At 44.4% G+C, this 18,742-nt stretch overlaps 1 protein-coding gene across 2 annotated transcripts in view; it reads right to left on the reverse strand.

Annotated features, from left to right (window-relative positions):
• Window positions 1–1,751: 1,751 nt before the first annotated feature.
• The window catches only part of FBXO16 (F-box protein 16), a 32,627-nt gene continuing 15,636 nt past the window's right edge, over window positions 1,752–18,742 (reverse strand). The window contains exons 6-9 of one of the 2 annotated variants that reach the window (XM_024203534.2): window positions 16,104–16,209; window positions 5,478–5,531; window positions 3,523–3,748; window positions 1,752–2,150 (exon numbers count right to left, since the gene is read on the reverse strand). In XM_024203534.2, coding sequence (XP_024059302.1) covers window positions 2,083–2,150; window positions 3,523–3,748; window positions 5,478–5,531; window positions 16,104–16,209 — 454 coding nt within the window. In that variant the 3' untranslated portion in view covers window positions 1,752–2,082. The remainder of the gene's footprint in view (window positions 2,151–3,522; window positions 3,749–5,477; window positions 5,532–16,103; window positions 16,210–18,742) is intronic. The other variant, XM_024203535.2, reaches the window with a different exon arrangement.

Raw genomic sequence — 18,742 nt, forward strand, 5'->3', positions numbered from 1 at the left:
GGAAGACAATAGATTCCCGCCATATATAAAGCCTATTTAAGGCAGGGGAGTGACAAAATCAGGTTGGTTCTTCATTGAATCCCCACCCAAGATGACTGCTGTTAACATAACTCAAATGTGAAGAATCCCATAGAGACTTGGGTCCAAGCAGCCTGAAAGAAGGTACAGAGTCAAGAGTGGGAAAAGGAGATGAGCTAATTACTAGTTAACTGATCTGGAGTTAGAAATATACATAGCACATTACAAAACACAGCTAGAGACAAAGAACCAGATCATGGGAATTACCATGCTGGACCAGACAAGTGGTCCCTCTAGTCTGGTATCCTGGCTCAGACAGTGTCCAGTGTCAGATGTTTCATAGGAAGGTACAAGAAATCTTGCAGTGGACAATTACAGAATAACCTTGCTCACAAAGGAAGCTTATTCTAAACCCTCATCAGTTAGTAGCTGACATGTGCCCTGAAGCATGAGACTTTACTTTCTTTCTATCTAAAGTTACTGTGTCTAATCCTGTTTTGAATCCTAATAAGCTCTTGACCTCAGTGATATATTGTGGCAAAGAGTTCCATAGGTTAATTACATGTTGTGTAAAATATCAGTCTTAAATTTGCTGCCTTTTAGTTTTGCTGACTTCTCTCTTGTTCTTGTATCATGAACAAGGTAAGCATGGGTGCCCGATTCACCTTCTCTGTGCCAATCATATTGGTATCAGCGCCACATGGAAAATCTCATGCAACTCTTTTAGCCAAAGTTTGGGGTCTGATTCTGCTCTCACGCTGGTGTAAATCAGAAGTCACACCACTGAAGTCATGGAGTCAAACCTTGGAGAGGGTCTGTCTTCAGTGCAGAGTTAACATGAGCTCCTAACTGGCTTTTAGCCCTAACCCACCTTCCCATCCATGCACAAACCTCTCCCCGGAGTTCAGGGGAGTTTCAACCCAGGCTAGCAGGCACAGCTGGGGGATAAGTAAGATCCTGGGCTCCACATTCACTCAGGCTGTAACCACTCACTTTGCAGTGAGGACACAGTCTAAGGGCTTGTCTACATTACCCGCTGGATTGAGGGGCAGCGATCAATCCAGTGGAGGTCAATTTATCATGTCTAGTCTAGATGCGATAAATCGACCGCCAAGTGCTCTCCCGTTGACTCCAGTGCTCCACCAGAGCGAGAGGCACAGGCGGAGTCGACGGGAGAGCATCAGCTGTCAACTTACCACAATGAAGACACCGCGGTGAGTAGATCTAAGTATGTCGACTTCAGCTATGTTATTCACGTAGCTGAAGTTGTGTAACTTAGACCGATCCCCTCCCCTAGTGTAGACCAGGCCTAAATCACTCCAGTGCTGGTAATCCTGCAGTGCCTTCCCACAATCCCCCCTGCGCCCAGAAAGACAGACAAATTCTCCCACAATTCACTGGGAAAGAATCAGCGTAGCTCAGCATACTGCAGCACACAGGGCTATGGGATATGCCCCCAAAGTCCTAATGACACACACATGGGAGTTCAGCACCAGTGAGGACACAGTAAGACAGTAAGGCTTTGCAGTGTGGCGGCTTGCACCTGGGTTAGACTAACCCGGGTGCCAATTGCCCAAGTTAACTCTGCAGTGAAGACATACACTGAGTGAAAGCAGAATCAGGCATCAGCATCCAAAGCAGCCGAGACAAGAAAACCTACTGAAAAAAGGCAAGGTAGCACCTGGAGATCCCAACCATAGTGAGGGCCCACTCTGCTATGTGCTGTACATATACATAGTAAAAGATAGTCCCTGCCCCAAAAACCTTCCGTGTAAACTGGCTGCAATGCAGTTAGCCCAGAGCTATACTAGTAAATCTCCCTCAGGGTCTCCATGCCTGTTTCTCCGCATTGTATAGTGAGTTCAGTGAGGGTCGGGGGGAAGTCTCTTATTGTGACAAGTGATATAAAAAAATGGAGCTGGATCCTTGAGACTTTGAGCATGATTCTTAAATGTCAGTAACATCCGTTCTTCACGGTAACTCAGGGGACGTGATCGGCATCTTCTGAAAGCTGGGCAGATGAGCCGGTTTGACTGGGATGAATTGCACTGAAACTTCACTCCCTCACTCTGCGTCAGATCCATGGTCCGATGGAGGAATTTGCCAGGGCTGAGCTTCAAACAGTGGGGATGCTAGAATGGATAAAGAGAAAATCCTGAGACTAGCAGCTGCTATAGATTGTTTTAGTCACTGAATGGACGTATAGATTACTTCTAAACTGCAAAATCAGTACCTCATTTTGTAGAATTTGGTCCTGTTACAAATATCCCTAATTCTACTGCCTGCGCTTCCAGCATCATGGGAATATGGCAAACTACTCTCATCTGGAGAACTGAGTCCAATGTTGGTCAGCTCGCCTTAAGAAAAGCACAGAGGAGATTGTGGAGATCCAGAAGAGGTCCCTGAAGATGTGAACGGTAAAGAAGAACTTGGCTGTCTCTCTTTTACAAGGGGTTATGTAGTTTTGCCCAGCAATCAACCTAAATTACACTTAATACAGCTCATCATTTCTTGTGAAATCCTTATAGTTTAGTGAGGATAATTCATCTGTCTCCTTTACAAGATGCCTGTAGGTGTTTGGAGACAGTAGTTCCCCCCTTCCCCTTTCCTCTCAGCTTATTTTCTAAGAGTCTTCTCTGTGTGGATCAACTCTGCTTTCACTCCCATTTTCCTGTGTCCTTTTTTGAACTGCAGTACTCAAGACTGAGTGCAGTATTGCCCCAGGAGCCAGAATGGTGTCAAACGGAGCAGAATAATTGCCACATTTGATGGACGTGTGATATGCTAATTAATTAATACAGTTGAAGGCCCTGATCCTGCAATGAGCTTCTCATGTATGGACTGCAGACCAATGCAGAGCCTCACTGGGGCTCTGTCCATGTGACCTCACTGCTGGATAAGGGCCCTATTTTATATATAGGCACTGTATTGTTGATTTATATGCAGTGTATCCCTACCTCTATAACTCTTTGACTGCAGTCTGGGGTGCCCCTCCTCCAGTTCATATAGATGCATTTGCATATTCCTTCCTACGTGCCCCACTTCTCGTTTGTCTCGATTCCACCCCCTTCTCCAGTGTATCAAGATTGGATTGCATTTAAATCCTCCCCCTCACAAAGCAAGGGAGTTGTGATCACACCAAGTTCTGGATCATCACCCTTGGCTCCTAGTCACAAAGGAAGGCTCTGAATGGTATGGAACTCAGAAGGGATCCCCACAGGATTCCACTCCATACCCTCCTCCCATAGGGAATCATTAATAAACGCTGTCAATCCACTTCCATTTACTGCACCTGCAGTTTCTCTTTGAAAATGCTACAAGGCGCCATATCAGATGCCTTCTGCTGTGCCCGCTCTGGTTTCTTTATCCACTGAACTGGTTACTCTCTTAAAAAACGTAAGGGTCAAATCCTGCAATCCTTAATCAATTTGGCTCCCCAACTCCAAACTCAGAGAACTGTAGTCTCTTTGGTAGCTTAAGAACGAGATGGAACAGCTTACTAACATGGAGAACTTCTGCTCATCCTTGCAAAGGCCTTCTTCCCTCTTTCACTCAGCTTTGGTACTGGAGCTCGAACAGGGGTTGGTCGTATCCCAGCATTCCACTGGGCACTTTGAGCTAGGATCTTAGCTGTTGCTTTGGTAACAGGGTACCCTGTTGATTGGTGAGTAGCCCAACTTGGGCGAACTGGTCCTTTTGGGCTAGAGCCAAGGTCTGCAGATAGGGACAGCTGTGAAGAGAAAAAAAGAAAGATCATGTTCTCCTAACAGTCACAAAGGGGATAAAAATGTCTGAGCCCATAGAAAACTATCTAGTATCCTTGGTTTTTAAATGACATACAATTATAGTTTTGTTCTGCAGCAGTGACCTACGCTCTGTTATTACAATTCCACAGATCTGTGTAGTAAGCTACATAAATAAGAGCACTTCATATATTTATGGGGCTAGTTGTGGAGTGGAAAAAATTCCAGCCTTTCATGAATGACAAAGGAAGCCAATTAGAAGCAGCCACGAAAGGGGGCTTGCCCACATTAATTGAGTCTCCACAACAGCTCACACTTTAAGGGCCGAATTCTGTCTTTAGACACATGTGCACGGCTCCTATTGAAATCAATGGGCAACCATCCAAGGGCAGAACTTGGGCTGTAGTGAAACAGACTGATCTCCTTTATGGAATTAATGTATTCATTTAAATTATGAAGGATTCCAGCTGGCAAGAAGTTAGCTGTTTATAGTTCAACCTATGCAGCGAGCAGCAGTGTGCATTAGCACTAATACTACTTTGCACTTCTACAGCCCCTTTCAGCTCAGAATCACAAGGCCTTTTCAATCTCACAGCACTCTGTGCAATACGCATGGTATAGACTGATGTTTTCCAACAACAATGAAGTGCAACCATCTCTTGGGTGCCCTAGCAAAGCAGAGCAACTTGGCCCCATAGCTGAGGAGAGGAAGTGAAGAGAACAGGGTGGAACTGAATCTGCCGGGTGGGATTTAATAATGAACACTCATAATCACCAGCATGGAATTTACCTCGACCAGAATTTGGCCAAGATTCTGGGGCTAGTGCTCCCAGTTTTATCAAAAGAGCCGTGGAAGCTTTAACCACCACAAGTGGCCAGGACTTGTGGTTTATGTCTCATCCAGAAGAAGGCAGCTGTAGTCTCCTTGCAGCAGATGGATGCATTCGCTCAGACCTGACTCAGAGGGAACTGCACCAGTTACTGAGTCCCCAGCACCACTTCTTGCCGTATTCTTTGGCGGTCTCCTTTCCAAGTGCTGACCAGGCCCAACCTTGCTTCTTTTGTGAGGTCTGAGGCACCATAGTGCAAAGGTAGATCAGGCATAGAATTTATACACAATGGTCAATTTTTATCTTTTTATTTTACGAGTCAATGTCTATGATTAATTAGAAGTAGACAAATATATTCCTACCATTACAGTGATTGTTTAGTCTTTTAAAGAAATCCCAAAATGTTTCAAAAGCAGCTTGTGAGAAGCTGCCTGCTAGCAGTCTAGCCCTTGTTAAACTGATCCAAATAATTTGTTTATCCCTTGTTTAGAATACTGAAAAACCATTAGTATAATAAAACATTTGCTTAGAAATGCATTATGAAGCAATGATGGCCGACGATGTTATTATATGCAGACTATTGTCAAGAATCAAACTGTTGTACAGAAAATTTAACACGGTTTTGCATTTTCCTGTGGTCACTTGATATGACTGCGGTGGATGTTGTATAATGCTTAGTGCTTAATGCTCAAGTTAAAACTAAGCAGACCAATGATTGCCAAACATCAACCCAAAGAGAAGCCAGAAAGTATGCAACAGCTTACAATGTCCTTGTGAGTGATTGAGCATGACAATGTAAACAAGGACATGGCAAGTACAGTAGGTTTTTCTTCCAGTAGAGAAGGAAAAACACAAAGGCAGGTAAGCAGTGGCTGTTGCAATGAGCTGACAGTCCCTTGTTTCTGCACTCCTGTGTTCTGGGTGATTCAGCCGCGGAGTGCTTGGGGATCGGAAGGCAAAGCGTGTTACACCACAAAGCTAGGCTGTGCTTTTTCAGGAAGAGTGAAATGTACAAACAAAGGAGTTTGATTCTGCAAGCATTACCCAGAGTAATTTTTGCTCCCATGACTAGTCCCAGGAAATTCAATGGTACAACTTGTGCAAATAAGTAATACTCAGATTATGAGTTGCAGAACTGAGGCTATAGAACTGAGGCTATATCAGGGCCACCAAGAGCGGGTTCAGGCCTCGGTGAAAAAATTTTTTCGGGCCTCCCAGCAAGGGCAGACCAGCTAAACAGGGCCGATGGGGGGAGGGGGAAGCCGGGCGCGGAATTTTTTCGGGCCCCCCAGCAAGGGTGGACTGGCTAAACAGGGCCGACAAGAGGGGGGGAAACCGGGCCCCGGGCCCCCTTCCAGACCACCGGGCCCTGGTAATTTGTACCGGTTCCCCCCCCCCTCGTCGGCCCTGGCTATATTAGTTGGCTAGAACTGAGATTTGCCACTGCCCGAGGCCTCTGCAGTGGCAGAAAGCTGGACATGTGGGATATGCACACCTGACCCTAAAAGATGTCCCTTCCTCAAGTCACCAGCTCCCTGCCAATATGCGTGGGGGAAATTCATTCCTGACCCCAAATACCGTGATCTTATCACCTTAGAATACAGGCAACAGTAACTCAAGAACATTGGTGGGAGTGGAGCAGCCACTCCCACAGAACAGAATCTAAAGCGTGAAAGGGGAAAAAAACAGCCATGGTTGCTGAGGCTGTAATATTTCTAACGTTTTGGGCATGAGACTGATTATTCTGCTGAACAGCTGCAAAAACCTTATGTGGAGGCTTAGGAGGTGAGCCCATAGGTTTGTAAAGGAGGCTGTCATTTGGGAGCAGTGACAACACTGCAGGGACCAAAAGGTCCAAATGGGTGGACTCACTCTGGGGGTGCATGGCTCTGTATCAAAAAGGACAGGAAGGATGACCTAGTAGCTCGGGCACTGGACTGAAGCTCAGGAGACCTGCTTTCAATATGTGAGCTTGGACAAGTCACTTCATCTACTCTGTGCCTCAGTTCTGCATCTGTAAAATGGGGACAATACTTCCTAAGGTGATACGGTCCAGATAGTATGGGGCAAGCTGTAGGGCCCTGATCTAATAAAGCACTTAAGCAGGTGCTTAACTTTAGTCATGTGAGTTAGTCCCATTGATTTCAGTGGGACTACTCTCATGCTTAAAGTTAAGTGCATGCTTAAGCACTTTGCTGATAAGAGTCTAAAAGGAGAGAAGTGATGGCAAAGCACTCCCGAAACATAAAGGGCTTGATTCATCACTGAGCTACTCCAGTTTTACACTGGTGTTACTTCATTGACTTCAATGGAGTTACACGGGTATAAAACAGAAGTAAAAAGTAATGAATCAGGCCCAAAGACTTTGGACCAAAAATTAAAAACTTACAAGAGTCATAGCCTGCAAGTAGAAGCATGTGGGGGAGGGGAGAGCCAGTAGCTCAGGATATAAAAGGGTCATGATGCTCCCCAACAAAAATTATGGGCCCAATTCTATATATTCTCACATCTCCCACTGAAGACAATGGGCATTGCATGTACACATGTGAGGGAGGAGTTTGGCCCTACGGTCAAAAGCCGGGGGCTTCAAAGCTGTTTTTACTTGTTACCAAACAAATCTTGAGCTTTTCTTATTTGTTGCCATAGTTTCCAGGACTCATGGCACTGTAACAATTACACCGTGGTCTTCCCCAAAATTTACTCTAGCAAACGCTACCACCCCACTGAAAAGAAACCAAGGGGCCAAACTCGGACCAGGCCCAGTGGATGCTATTCCACTGATTTTTAACAGAGTCTGGGTGTGGCCTGAAATTATTTCTTTCCTTTTGGTATCCAACACCCATTTTTTACTCTTGTGAATCTGGAACACCAGCTCCTTTTCTCTTATATAATAACCCTTTCCACACCTTCATTGTTCAGTATAATAGACTTTGGTTTCATTCACTTTCAGTGTATTCATCTTATGTGTCTTCATTATAATTGTATCTTTTGGTACCTGGGGCATTTATTCTTTCAACATGCTTCCTTCTTTTCCAAAGGATTAATTTAAAAGGTTCGAATTATAAGCCTCTCTCTTTGGGCTTGGCTGACATGGGAATCTTTTAACAGGTATATTTAAACAAGATTTCCCAACCTTATCTTTACAATCTCAAACCAAGATCTATTGACACAGTGCAGCCAAGAGGATCTGAGCACCATCATTGCCAGGAGGCGTTGGAGATGGATCGGTCATGTGCTTCAGATGGAAACTGATTCCATCACCAGAGTAGCAATAAGATGGACACCTGAAGGCAAGCGAAAACGAGGCCACCTGAAAACAACATGCCAAAGAGCTGTGGAAGCCGAGCTGAAAATCCTGGGGCACAGCTGGGGAACCACTGAAAGACTTGCCAGAAACAGACAGGAGTGGAGGAGCTTCGTCACTGCCCTAAACGCCAGAGGCGTAACAGGAACATGATGATGATCTTTACAATAAACAGAAATTATTTTTTGATATTTTCTACTTGGTTATAGAAATAATTTTGTCACTTTCATCAGCCTAAGGAAAATACACCATTATCATCACAGTGTCATAATCAGCAAGGGCTAGCAGGATTATAGACTGGGATAATGTGAAAGAGGAAGAGTGGGTTGGTGACTGAAACTGGGGAATGTCCAGGACTCAAGAATACCAAAACGTTACTCCTGGGAGAATTCTGCACCATCGCGCAAGTGCACAATTAATGCCCCCACAGATTCCTCCCCTCCGCAGAATAATTGATTCTGACAGGGAGGCAAAGGGAAGCTGCAAGAGGGGTCATGCTGCAATTACACCTTTTGCACCAGGGGCTGATGTGGTTCCAGAAGCGAAGGCAGCCGCAGAGAGGGAGGGGTAGAGGCTGCCTTCCTCACAGCGTTCTGCCCATGGGCCCAGGTGAAGAGGCACGGGATATGGGGGGATGAACAGAGTGGGGCAAAACAGGCTGCTGGGGGGGTCACACAGACTGGGGTTCAGAAGGGCTAGTGCAGGGGACAGACTGGGACAAGGGCACAGAAGCTAGTGGGGTGACAACATTGAGCCAGGGACTGAATGGGGAGTGGGGATGCAAGGACACATGGGGACTGGGGGGAAGAGGGAGTGCTGGGATACATGAGGATGGGGGGGGAATGGGGGTGGCTGAGTGGAGATGCAGGGACACAATGGGACAGGGGCAGCTATGCCTGGCTGAATGGGACTTGGGGGTGCAGGAATACATGAAGACAGGGACAGCTATGCCTCGCTGAGTGAGGGTGCAGGGCCACATGGGGACATGTGCAGATATGCCTGGCTGAATGGAGCGTGGGGATGCAAGGACACATGGGGACATGGGCAGATGTGCCTGACTGAATGGGAGAGGTTAGGGGCAGCCATGGTTTCCCTGGGGGAGGCTCCCCAACTCCCTAACCATCCCTCCCCCTCCCCCCAAAAACTGTTCCATACTTCTCCCACCCACACCCAACAACCCTCCACAGTTCACTCCCAGACTCCTTCCCAGCAATTACTTCCCTCTCCCTCAGCTCCTCCATTACCCCGACTCCCCCAAGCCTTTGCACTGTTTCTGAGGGGTGCAGGAAATATGTTTCTGCATTGTAGTTTAAACATATTATTACTCAAAGTTCTGTATTTATATGCCTAGTAAGGAATCTATTTGTCAAAAAACATTTCCTGAATCTTTTATGTTGTCTCTATTGTTACAGACATACTTGCTGACAGGTATTTTGAAATAAATTACCAAAATAATTGAAACCGGCATGATTATTTTGTGTTATTTTGACAAATAAAATATGCAGAATTTTAAAATATTGTGCGCAGAATTTTTAATTTTTTGGTGCAGAATTCCCCGAGAAGTAAACGGTACATTTTTGATCTAAAGGTCCCAGAACATCTAACACAATCTATAAGGGCTACCCTCAGTTCTTAACATGTGCCTTTGAGAGAATGTGCCAGTGCCTTTGAGAGAATCAGAACAAAAAGATATGGAGCCTTATTCTGATCTCTTTACACTGATGTAACTCCATTGACTTCACTAGAGTTATTACTGATTTAGTCTGGTGTAAATTCCCATCTCCCCCGATTGCTGTAATGTATTTACGTATTGATAATGCTTGCAAGGCCTGATTCACCACTGCATGACTTCACTGATTTCAACAGAGTTACAATACAGTAATGCTGTGCTGAACAGCCCCCTGGTCTAGATGGTGTTTTTCATCTTCCAAGAGTTTTTACAAACAACAACTATCATATTTAATAGTAATAGTTGGCATTTCTATAGCATCTTCAGGAGCTGCTTTACAATCATTAACTGATGAAAACTCACACACCCTTGTGAGGTAGTGTAATATTATCCCAATTTTACACATTGGGAAACTGAAGCAGAGAGACTAGAGATGATACTAACCCTGTGTACAGGGGCTGTGGCAGACTCTCAACACAGCAGTACTTTTGCAGTTGTACAAGAGGAGGATGGCTAGTGTTGTGGTGAAGCAAGTAGTCATAGGATTGTTGGGAGGATAAACTCATTAATGTTTGTGAGGCACTCAGATGTTACCATGATGGCAGCTGTAGAAAGTGTTTGGGAATTCTGCAACTGCTGGGCCCAGCACAATAGAGTTTTGTACCAGCTCCTTATAGGCCAGGGTAGAGGAAGGATCTGGGAGCAGACCAGGGGTGGAGAGGGAGTCAGTGGATGGCCAGAGGACCTCTAGTGGCCACAGATCCCTGCATAAGGACCACAGAGAGTCAAATCCTATTCCAGTCCAGAGGCTGGTAAAACAGATGGTTGTAGGGTAGATTCAGTCCTTACAAGAATTCTGTTTGCTCAAGATGTCTTTGTGAACATTTTGCTTGACCTAAAGGAAGATCTCTGGTAGCTGCCAGCTGTAGATATAACCTTAGGTCCTCTAAGCTGCAATCAGCCCACCTCAGGCAATGTGTGTGCACGTTCCCCCCCCCCCCCCCATCCTGCTGCTGCTGATGTTGGTATCAAATACTCCCATTGACACTACTGGGGAGAATTTCATCCCTGTGCTGGTGGATGGGCTCGGGGCTTGTGCCTCCCAGACTCAAGGGTGCAGACTAGGGCCACCCTCAGGAATGGAGAACATCCCATGGGGACTATGTCATGGCAGGAGCTCAAAGCCTTCCCAAAAAACCCTCAAGTTGGTTCAGATATTTGCCCACCACTTCACTGATTCTGTAACAGCTCCAAAAATAAAACACAGGTAAAATCATGGCCATGCTGAAATGGAACTCTTGAGGCTGTATTATAAAGCCCTTGAAAATGGCATTTCTAAGACAAAGGCTGACAGACTTTAACTATAGCAACTGTATGAGGCACCAGTACAATAAAGGACATACTTGAGCTAGGAAAATAACCTGCACAAGAATAATAAATGCCTGTCAGCCTTCGTGATCTTACAGTTAATCTCCTGTGTAGGTTGGGACATATGGGTTCTCCGGTTCTCATTACTTGGGAATCATTCTTCCAAGCTGGTAAAAAAAAAAAATGCTCATCAGAATCTGCTTATTCCAGCAGCTATTTGTGGCCCATATCTACAGAAGATTATCTCTAGGATGCTTTCTGGAAGCCTGACTTTCTGGTCCGGCTTTCATCTGAGGCTGTCCTATTTTATAAACTGGGACGTGAGCACAGTGAATCCTCAGTATTAACAGCTAGTGGTGCTAAGGGCTACTCACTCTGACAAAATGCAATAGCACAAAGTATAAAGCACAGACATCAGACAGTGCTGATGGAAAGTTGCAAGTGCAAGAGAATGCTTTAGGAAAAGATACCAGAATCTTGAGAAAACCGATCCAGTATTTATAAAGTGCAGAAACGAAGACTGTCTACACTACCACTTTTGTCGGGCCGGGGTGTGAAAAAACACTCCCCTGTGCCGCTGTACGGTGCGCTGTGTGGACAGCCTGAATGTCTGGATACGGGGTATTACAGGAACTAACTGAAGAGCAGATAAAAATATCAATATCTACACATAGCGAATTACCTCCCGTTCCCACTGAAGTGAGTCAGGCCCAGATCCTCAGAGGTATTTAGGTACCTAACTTCCATTGATTTCAGAGGGAGTTAGGGGCCTTAATACCTTTGAGAATTTGGGCCTCAGAGTTTTGCCACTGATGTGTGATCTACTCTAGTTAGGTTCTTCAGAGAGCAGGACTGGATCCAAAGAAATGAGACTGAAACCTGAGGCAACAGCAGCTGCTTAGCTATTGAAGGACTCTGTTTTGAACTGTTTTATTTAAACATGTCCTGAGTGGTATGTTTAAGAATAATGCTTTATACTTACCTAGCACTTTTCCTCTCAAAGCCTCAAAGTGCTTTACAAGCACGAATTCTTTCTTGGTAGTTATAACCCGCTCAGCACTATGGAGGGATTAAGCTTCCCAGCGCCTCTGGGAGATAGGTATATTAATCCCCATTTTACACCTGGGGAAGCTGAACCCCAGGGAAGTGAGCTGCCTGAGGGGGACACAGCTACTCAGTGACAGAGATGAGAACAGACAGCAGCAGCCTCATTCTCCTCCCACGTACACTAGTGCAAATCGGGAGTAGCTCAGCATGTGAGCCTCTTGCACCAGCTCCTCGACAAAGGGAATAGATCTGACTGTCGGGAGGAGACTCAAGGAGACCAACAGATTTGGAACCCTCGATTCACAGGAGGAAACTCCCACTGGCTTCCCTGGGGGCTCTTCGCAGGGCATGAGTTGATATGATGCCTCTAGAGAATGGGGGAGCATCCTCCCCGTGGGAATTGCTAAACTAGAACAGGTGTAGCATTTGCATCCCCTCCCCCCCGCAGCACAGACTTGATGCCACTTGCTGGAGCACAGGACCTTGCCCCTCAGGAACACTGAGTGCAGCTGATGTGACAGCCACCATCTTATCACACTGGTGACGGAAATGGGGACCTCCAAAGCTAGCAGCATGAGTCTCTACAGCTCGAGAGAAAGAGCCCGGCTTTACTTGCACCCTCCGTGGGTCAGGCACACAGGAGGACACTTAACACACAGCCCTGTGTGTTACACTGGCCACCCCCTTTTGCACTCAGGGAGCCTACCTTGTCTTCTCACACCAGTGTGACTCCAGTGACCTCTGGATTATAAGGGAGTCTGGCTGGAGTAAGTGAGAGGAGAATCAGGCCCAGGCAGCACAGCTGCCCGCACAGAACTGCTAAGGGAAGAAAGATGTTCCCTGCACCTTCTCCCCCTGGCCAATGCAGTCATGCTGGAGCAGCCATCAAGCTTCTCTGCTCTAAGCATTTCAGAGCAGGGACTGTCATTTAGTATATGTTTGTACAATGCCTGGCACAATGGGGTCCTGAGCTAGTCAAGGTCTATAGGCATTGCTGCAAGACAAATAATAATTAATAATCATAAATCTGGCCCCACATCAGCAAGTTGTCTCCTAAAGCGGTTCTGCTTTATACCTAATTACAATGCGTTAATGGAAGAAATCATTCCTAATAGTAGAATGGCTCCTCCTAGACAGCCCTGGAACTGGGATTTAAAATGTAAGTTACGAGAAAGGAAGAAAATTGCAGTTTTAAAAGTTTACAGTTAGCAAAATCGGATCAGGTCTATTTGTGAATCAAGGCACCAGCGATATCTACGGTTCTATAAATGCTTTGGGCCAAACATATCCCTAGTGTAATAGACTTAGAATCATAGAATCATGGGACTGGAAGGGACCTCGAGAGGTCATCTAGTCCAGTCCCCTGCACTCATGGCAGGACTAAATATTATCTAGACCATCCCTGTCAGGTGTTTGTCTAACCTGCTTTTAAAAATCTACAATGATGGAGATTCCAAAGCCTCCCTAGGCTATTTAGTCCAGTGCTTAGTCACCCTGACAGTTAGGAAATTTTTCCTAATGTCCAACCTAAACCTCCTTTGCTGCAATTTAAGCCCATTGCTTCTTATCCTGTCCTCAGAGGTTAAGGAGGACAATTTTTCTCCCTCCTCCTCATAACAACTTTTTATGTACTTGAAAACTTTTATCATGTCCCCTCTCTGTCTTCTCTTCTCTAGATGAAACAAAACCAATTTTTTCAATCTTCCCTCATAGGTCATGTGTTGTAGACCTTTAATCATTTTTGTTGCTCTTCTCTGGACTTTCTCCAATTTGTCCACATCTTTCCTGAAATGTGGCACCCAGAACTGGACACAATACTCCTGTTGAGGCCTAGTCAGCGCAGAGCAGAGCGAAAGAATTACTTCTCATGTCTTGCTTACAATACTCCTGCTAATACATCCCAGAAAGATGTTTGCTTTTTTTCCTACAGTGTTACACTGTATGAATATGTTGAATCATATTTAGCTTGTGATCCACTATGACCCTCAGATCCCTTTCCGCAGTACTCCTTCCTAGGCAGTCATTTCCCATTTTGTATGTGTGCAACTGATTGTTCCTTCCTAAGTGGAGTATTTTGCATTTGTCCTTATTGAATTTCATCCTATTTACTTCAGACCATTTCTCCAGTTTGTCCAGATCATTTTGAACGTTAATCCTATCCTACAAAGCACTTGCAACCCCTCCCAGCCTGGTATCATCTGCAAACTTTATAAGTATACTCTCTATGCCATTATCTAAATCATGGATGAAGATATTGAACAGAACCAGACCCAGAACTGATCCATGCGGGACCCCACTCATTATGCCCTTCCAGCATGACTGTGAACCACTGATAACTACTCTCTGGGAATTCCAACCAGTTATGCACCCACCTTATAGTAGCTCCATCTAGGTTGCATTTCCCTAGTTTGTTTATGAGAAGGTCATACGAGATAGTATCAAAAGCTTTACTAAAGTCAAGATATACCACGCCTACTTCTTCCGCCCATCCACAAGGCTTGTTACCCTGTCAAAGAAAGCTATCAGGTTGGTTTGACATGATTTGTTCTGAAGAAATCCATACTGTTATTTATCACCTTATTATCTTATAGATGTTTGCAAATTGATTGCTTAATTATTTGCTCCATTATCTTTTGGGGTACAGAAGTTAAGCTGTCTGGTCTGTAATTCCCCAGGTTGTCCTTATTTCCCTTTTTATAGATGGGCACTATATTTGCCCTTTTCCAGTCTTCTGGAATCTCTCCCGTCTTCCATGACTTTTCAAAGATAATTGCTAATGGCTCAGATATCTCCTCAGTCAGCTCCTTCAGTATTCTAGGATGCATTTCATCAGGCCCTGGTGACTTGAAGACATCTAACCTATCTAAGCAATTTTTAACTTGTTCTTTCCCTATTTTAGCCTCTGATCCTACCTTATTATCACTGGCATTCACTATGTTAGATGTCCAATCACCACCAACCTTCTTGGTGAAAACCAAAACAAAGAAGTCATTAAGCACTTCTGCCATTTCCACATTTTCTGTTATTGTTTCCCCCCTACCCCCTCATTGAGTAATGGGCCTACCCTGTCCGTGGTCTTCCTCTTGCTTCTAATGTATTTGTAGAATGTTTTCTTGTTACCCTTTATGTCTCTAGATAGTTTGATCTCGTTTTGTGCCTTGGCCTTTTTAATTTTGTCCCTACATACTTGTGTTAGTTGTTTATATTCATCCTTTGTAATTTGACCTAGTTTCCACTTTTTGTAGGACTCTTTTTCTGATTTTTAGATCATTTAACATCTCCTGGTTAAGCCAGGGTGGTCTCGTACCATACTTCCTATCTTTCCTACACAGTGGGATAGTTTGCTCGTGCCCTTAATAATGTCTCTTTGAAAAACTGCCAATTGTCTTCAATTGTTTTTCCCCTTAGACTTGCTTCTCATGGGATCTTACCTACCAACTCCCTGAGTTTGCTAAAGTCTGCCTTCTTGAAATCCAGTGTCTTTATTGTGCTGTTCTCCCTCCTACCATTCCTTAGAATCATGAACTCGACCATTTCATGATCACTTTCACCCAAGCTGCCTTCCACTTTCAAATTCTCAACCAGTTCCTTCCTATTTGTCAAAATCAAATCTAGAACAGCCTCTCCCCTAGTAGCTTTCTCCACCTTCTGAAATAAAAAATTGTCTCCAATACATTCCAAGAACTTGTTGGACAATCTGTGCCCTGCTGTGTTATTTTCCCAACAGATGTCTGGGTAGTTGAAGTCCCCCCATCACCACCAACTCCTGTGCTTTGGATGATTTTATTAGTTGTTTAAAAAACCCTCATCCACCTCTTCTTCTTGGTTAGGTGGTCTGTAGTCGACCCCCTACCACGACACCACCCTTGGCTTTTACCCCTTTTATCCTTACCCAGAGACTTTCAACAAGTCTGTCTCCTATTCCCATCTAACCTCAGTCCAAGTGTATACATTTTTAATATATCAGGCAACACCTCCTCGCTTTTTTCCCTGCCTGTCTTTCCTGAGCAAGCTGTATCCTTCTATACCAATATTCCAGTCATGCGTATTATCTCACCAAGTCTCTGTGATGCCAACAGGACTTAGGACCTGTGTTGAGAAAGTCAGGGTCTAGAGATACTTGCCAGTGATTTTGCTTTCCGAAGCTTATAAGATGCACAGCTCGGTTTCCTTTTTTTCTCAACTGCTTGCCGGCTGAGGTCTGGGGTAAGTCCTCCTCCTTTCTTTCTACTGCAAAGTGGAAAGGAATAGTGTTAACTGAGACGAGGAGGAATCCCTGCTGAAATACAAAGAAAACTTGAGAGATAACCCAGATCTAGTTCAGGCTTCCTTTGCTAGCAATATCATCCGTCTCCCCAATCCCTTCTCATGCAATGTAGGCTTGAGAGCGCTCTTCTCTGCAGCTCTCGTCATCTGTAACAGCCTTCCTGTGTCTCTGTGGCTCATCTACTTTCCTGTTTTCTCCCTTGCCCTATGTAAACCTGTAAGCTGCTCTCTTCCATTACTATAATGTAACTCTTTAAAGCATTTTGGGACACAGTTTGTATTAAAGATGCAAAATAAAGTTGTATTGTACTGTAACGTATAGATCACACCTCTCTCCCTGCATCTCTGTGTGTGAAATGAAGAGTGAGTCATTTACCAGAAGGCAAAAAACAAAGATGCTTTTGAAATGTGGGCTCTGATACTGCACACATTTAATGTACAGGCCATCTTAACTACACAGGCCTGATTCTCCACTCCCTAGCACCTTATGTAGTGACATACACCTGTGCAAAGTGGGTGCCAAATATACTGGCAAGGGGGTGGAGAACCAGCCCCATAAAACTAAGCTGGCTTCTAGCCCTTGTCTACGTTCCAAGCTGTACTGATTTAACTAAAGGTGTGTTTTTACACTGATTAGGTTAAACTGATGCAAACCCCTGCCTGAACACTCAAAATCAATTTAAACCTGGTTTATATCAAGTTAGCATGAGTTGACTCCTTACCGACTTCAACTAAATCAGTATAAATAAATGTTCACCTGGGGTGTGCACCAGTTTAACTAAATTGATTTGAGAACACACCTTTAGTTAAGCCAATGTAGCTTGTAGTATAGACGAGGCCCTAGTCTGCCAGACTCTCCTATGAGTCATTGTTTATACAACCAGATAAATCTTCTTCTGTGTGTGTCTATATGGAGCTGTTATAAAAGCTAATATAATCAATTGGCAGGATGGGAATTTCCTACAGTCTGGAACCTGGATGAAGGAATACTGAATCTGGTCGACAGAAAATTTCCCTACATGATTGTACCAAACCTAGTTTCCTAGGACTTCAGAGCAGTCAGTATGCTGTACCCCATGACCACTTGGAACTTCACACCAACAGCAAGGACACAACTAGAGTCACATGAATACTGCAAACAATTTTCTGCAAATATTCATGTGGGTTATTCAGCAAATTTGCTTTGACTACATTGATTCTCCTTTTATGTTCAGTCTCTGCAAGTAGTCTAGTGAATAATTTCACAGGCAGAATTTCCCCCAGAAACAGCAAATTTTAAGGCTATACTTTCCTATTCTGTCCAGATTCTTATACCACACACATCACCATCATATCTCACCTTACAAACAAATAAAAGCCTAAAAGGAACATTTTGAATTCAAAATCATATGACTTCATGCCAGAAATCTGATTTTAAGAGTAACAGATGCATCTGAAGAAGTGAGGTTCTTACCCACGAAAGCTTATGCTCCCAATACTTCTGTTAGTCTTAAAGGTGCCACAGGACCCTCTGTTGCTTTTTACAGATTCAGACTATCACGGCTACTCCTCTGATTTTAAGAGTTGCACTCATCCATCATGTGACTTGCATATCCTTCAAAACCAACTAACACAGTTCAGATATTGCATATTCACAAGGAACTGCTCACAGACAATCTGAAGACCAAGAACCATTCACAGAATTTATTAGGCACATGACTTTAAATAACAAATTAAGAAAATCAAACTGTTTGCAGACAATTTACGGACAGCCAAGAGGTAAAATCCATCTAATACGTTATTCATTGTGAAGAATTTGGTCACCTTTCAACGTTCTGTTGTTCAAGTTCTCCTGGTCCAAAAGCACAGGCTCCTACCACTTGAGCCAAAGAAGAAGCTTAACTAGCTGTTAAAAGTATTGAGCCTATGAAACATGGTTGGGCAGTTCTGATTCCATCCAGTAGAGGGGAGTGACAGCACCCATATGAGCCTATTCATTTAAAATACATTATTAAAAAATAAAAGAATTTATGAAGAAATGAAACAGTGACAGCCCAGTCTTCTACTCAGAGTTTATCCATCTGCCTGTCTCTAACAGATGGTTTAATTTGCACAGCCATGACACATGATGAGTGCTGGGCTAGCTGTGGAGAAATCTGAGTGACAGGGTGCGATGTCACAATTAATAGGTCTAGTGCAATGGAGTTCCCTTCACACGAGAGCGATCCCTGTTCTGTAAGAAGCTGTGCCTAGGCTGTTGACAGAACAATTACTTCAAGTAATTGTTTTCTTATTGGTTAAACGCTCCGGCACAATATGCAATTGTTTTTAGAGCCTGCCTGTGTCCACAAATTATCTGAGTTAGTGTTGGCTTCCAGAGGCCAGAATGAGGGGGCCAGCCTTCATTTCAGCTGACCTGCCATCATGAGAAGTAGCAGGACTCCTTCCTGAGTCACTGGGCCACAGACCTGGCAGGATTCCAACACTGCACTGGAAGCAGAATTCTTTATCCATGATA

Source organism: Terrapene carolina, unplaced genomic scaffold (assembly GCF_002925995.2).
Source record: "Terrapene carolina triunguis isolate 2854851 unplaced genomic scaffold, T_m_triunguis-2.0 Scaffold228, whole genome shotgun sequence".
Lineage (NCBI taxonomy): Eukaryota > Metazoa > Chordata > Testudines > Emydidae > Terrapene > Terrapene triunguis.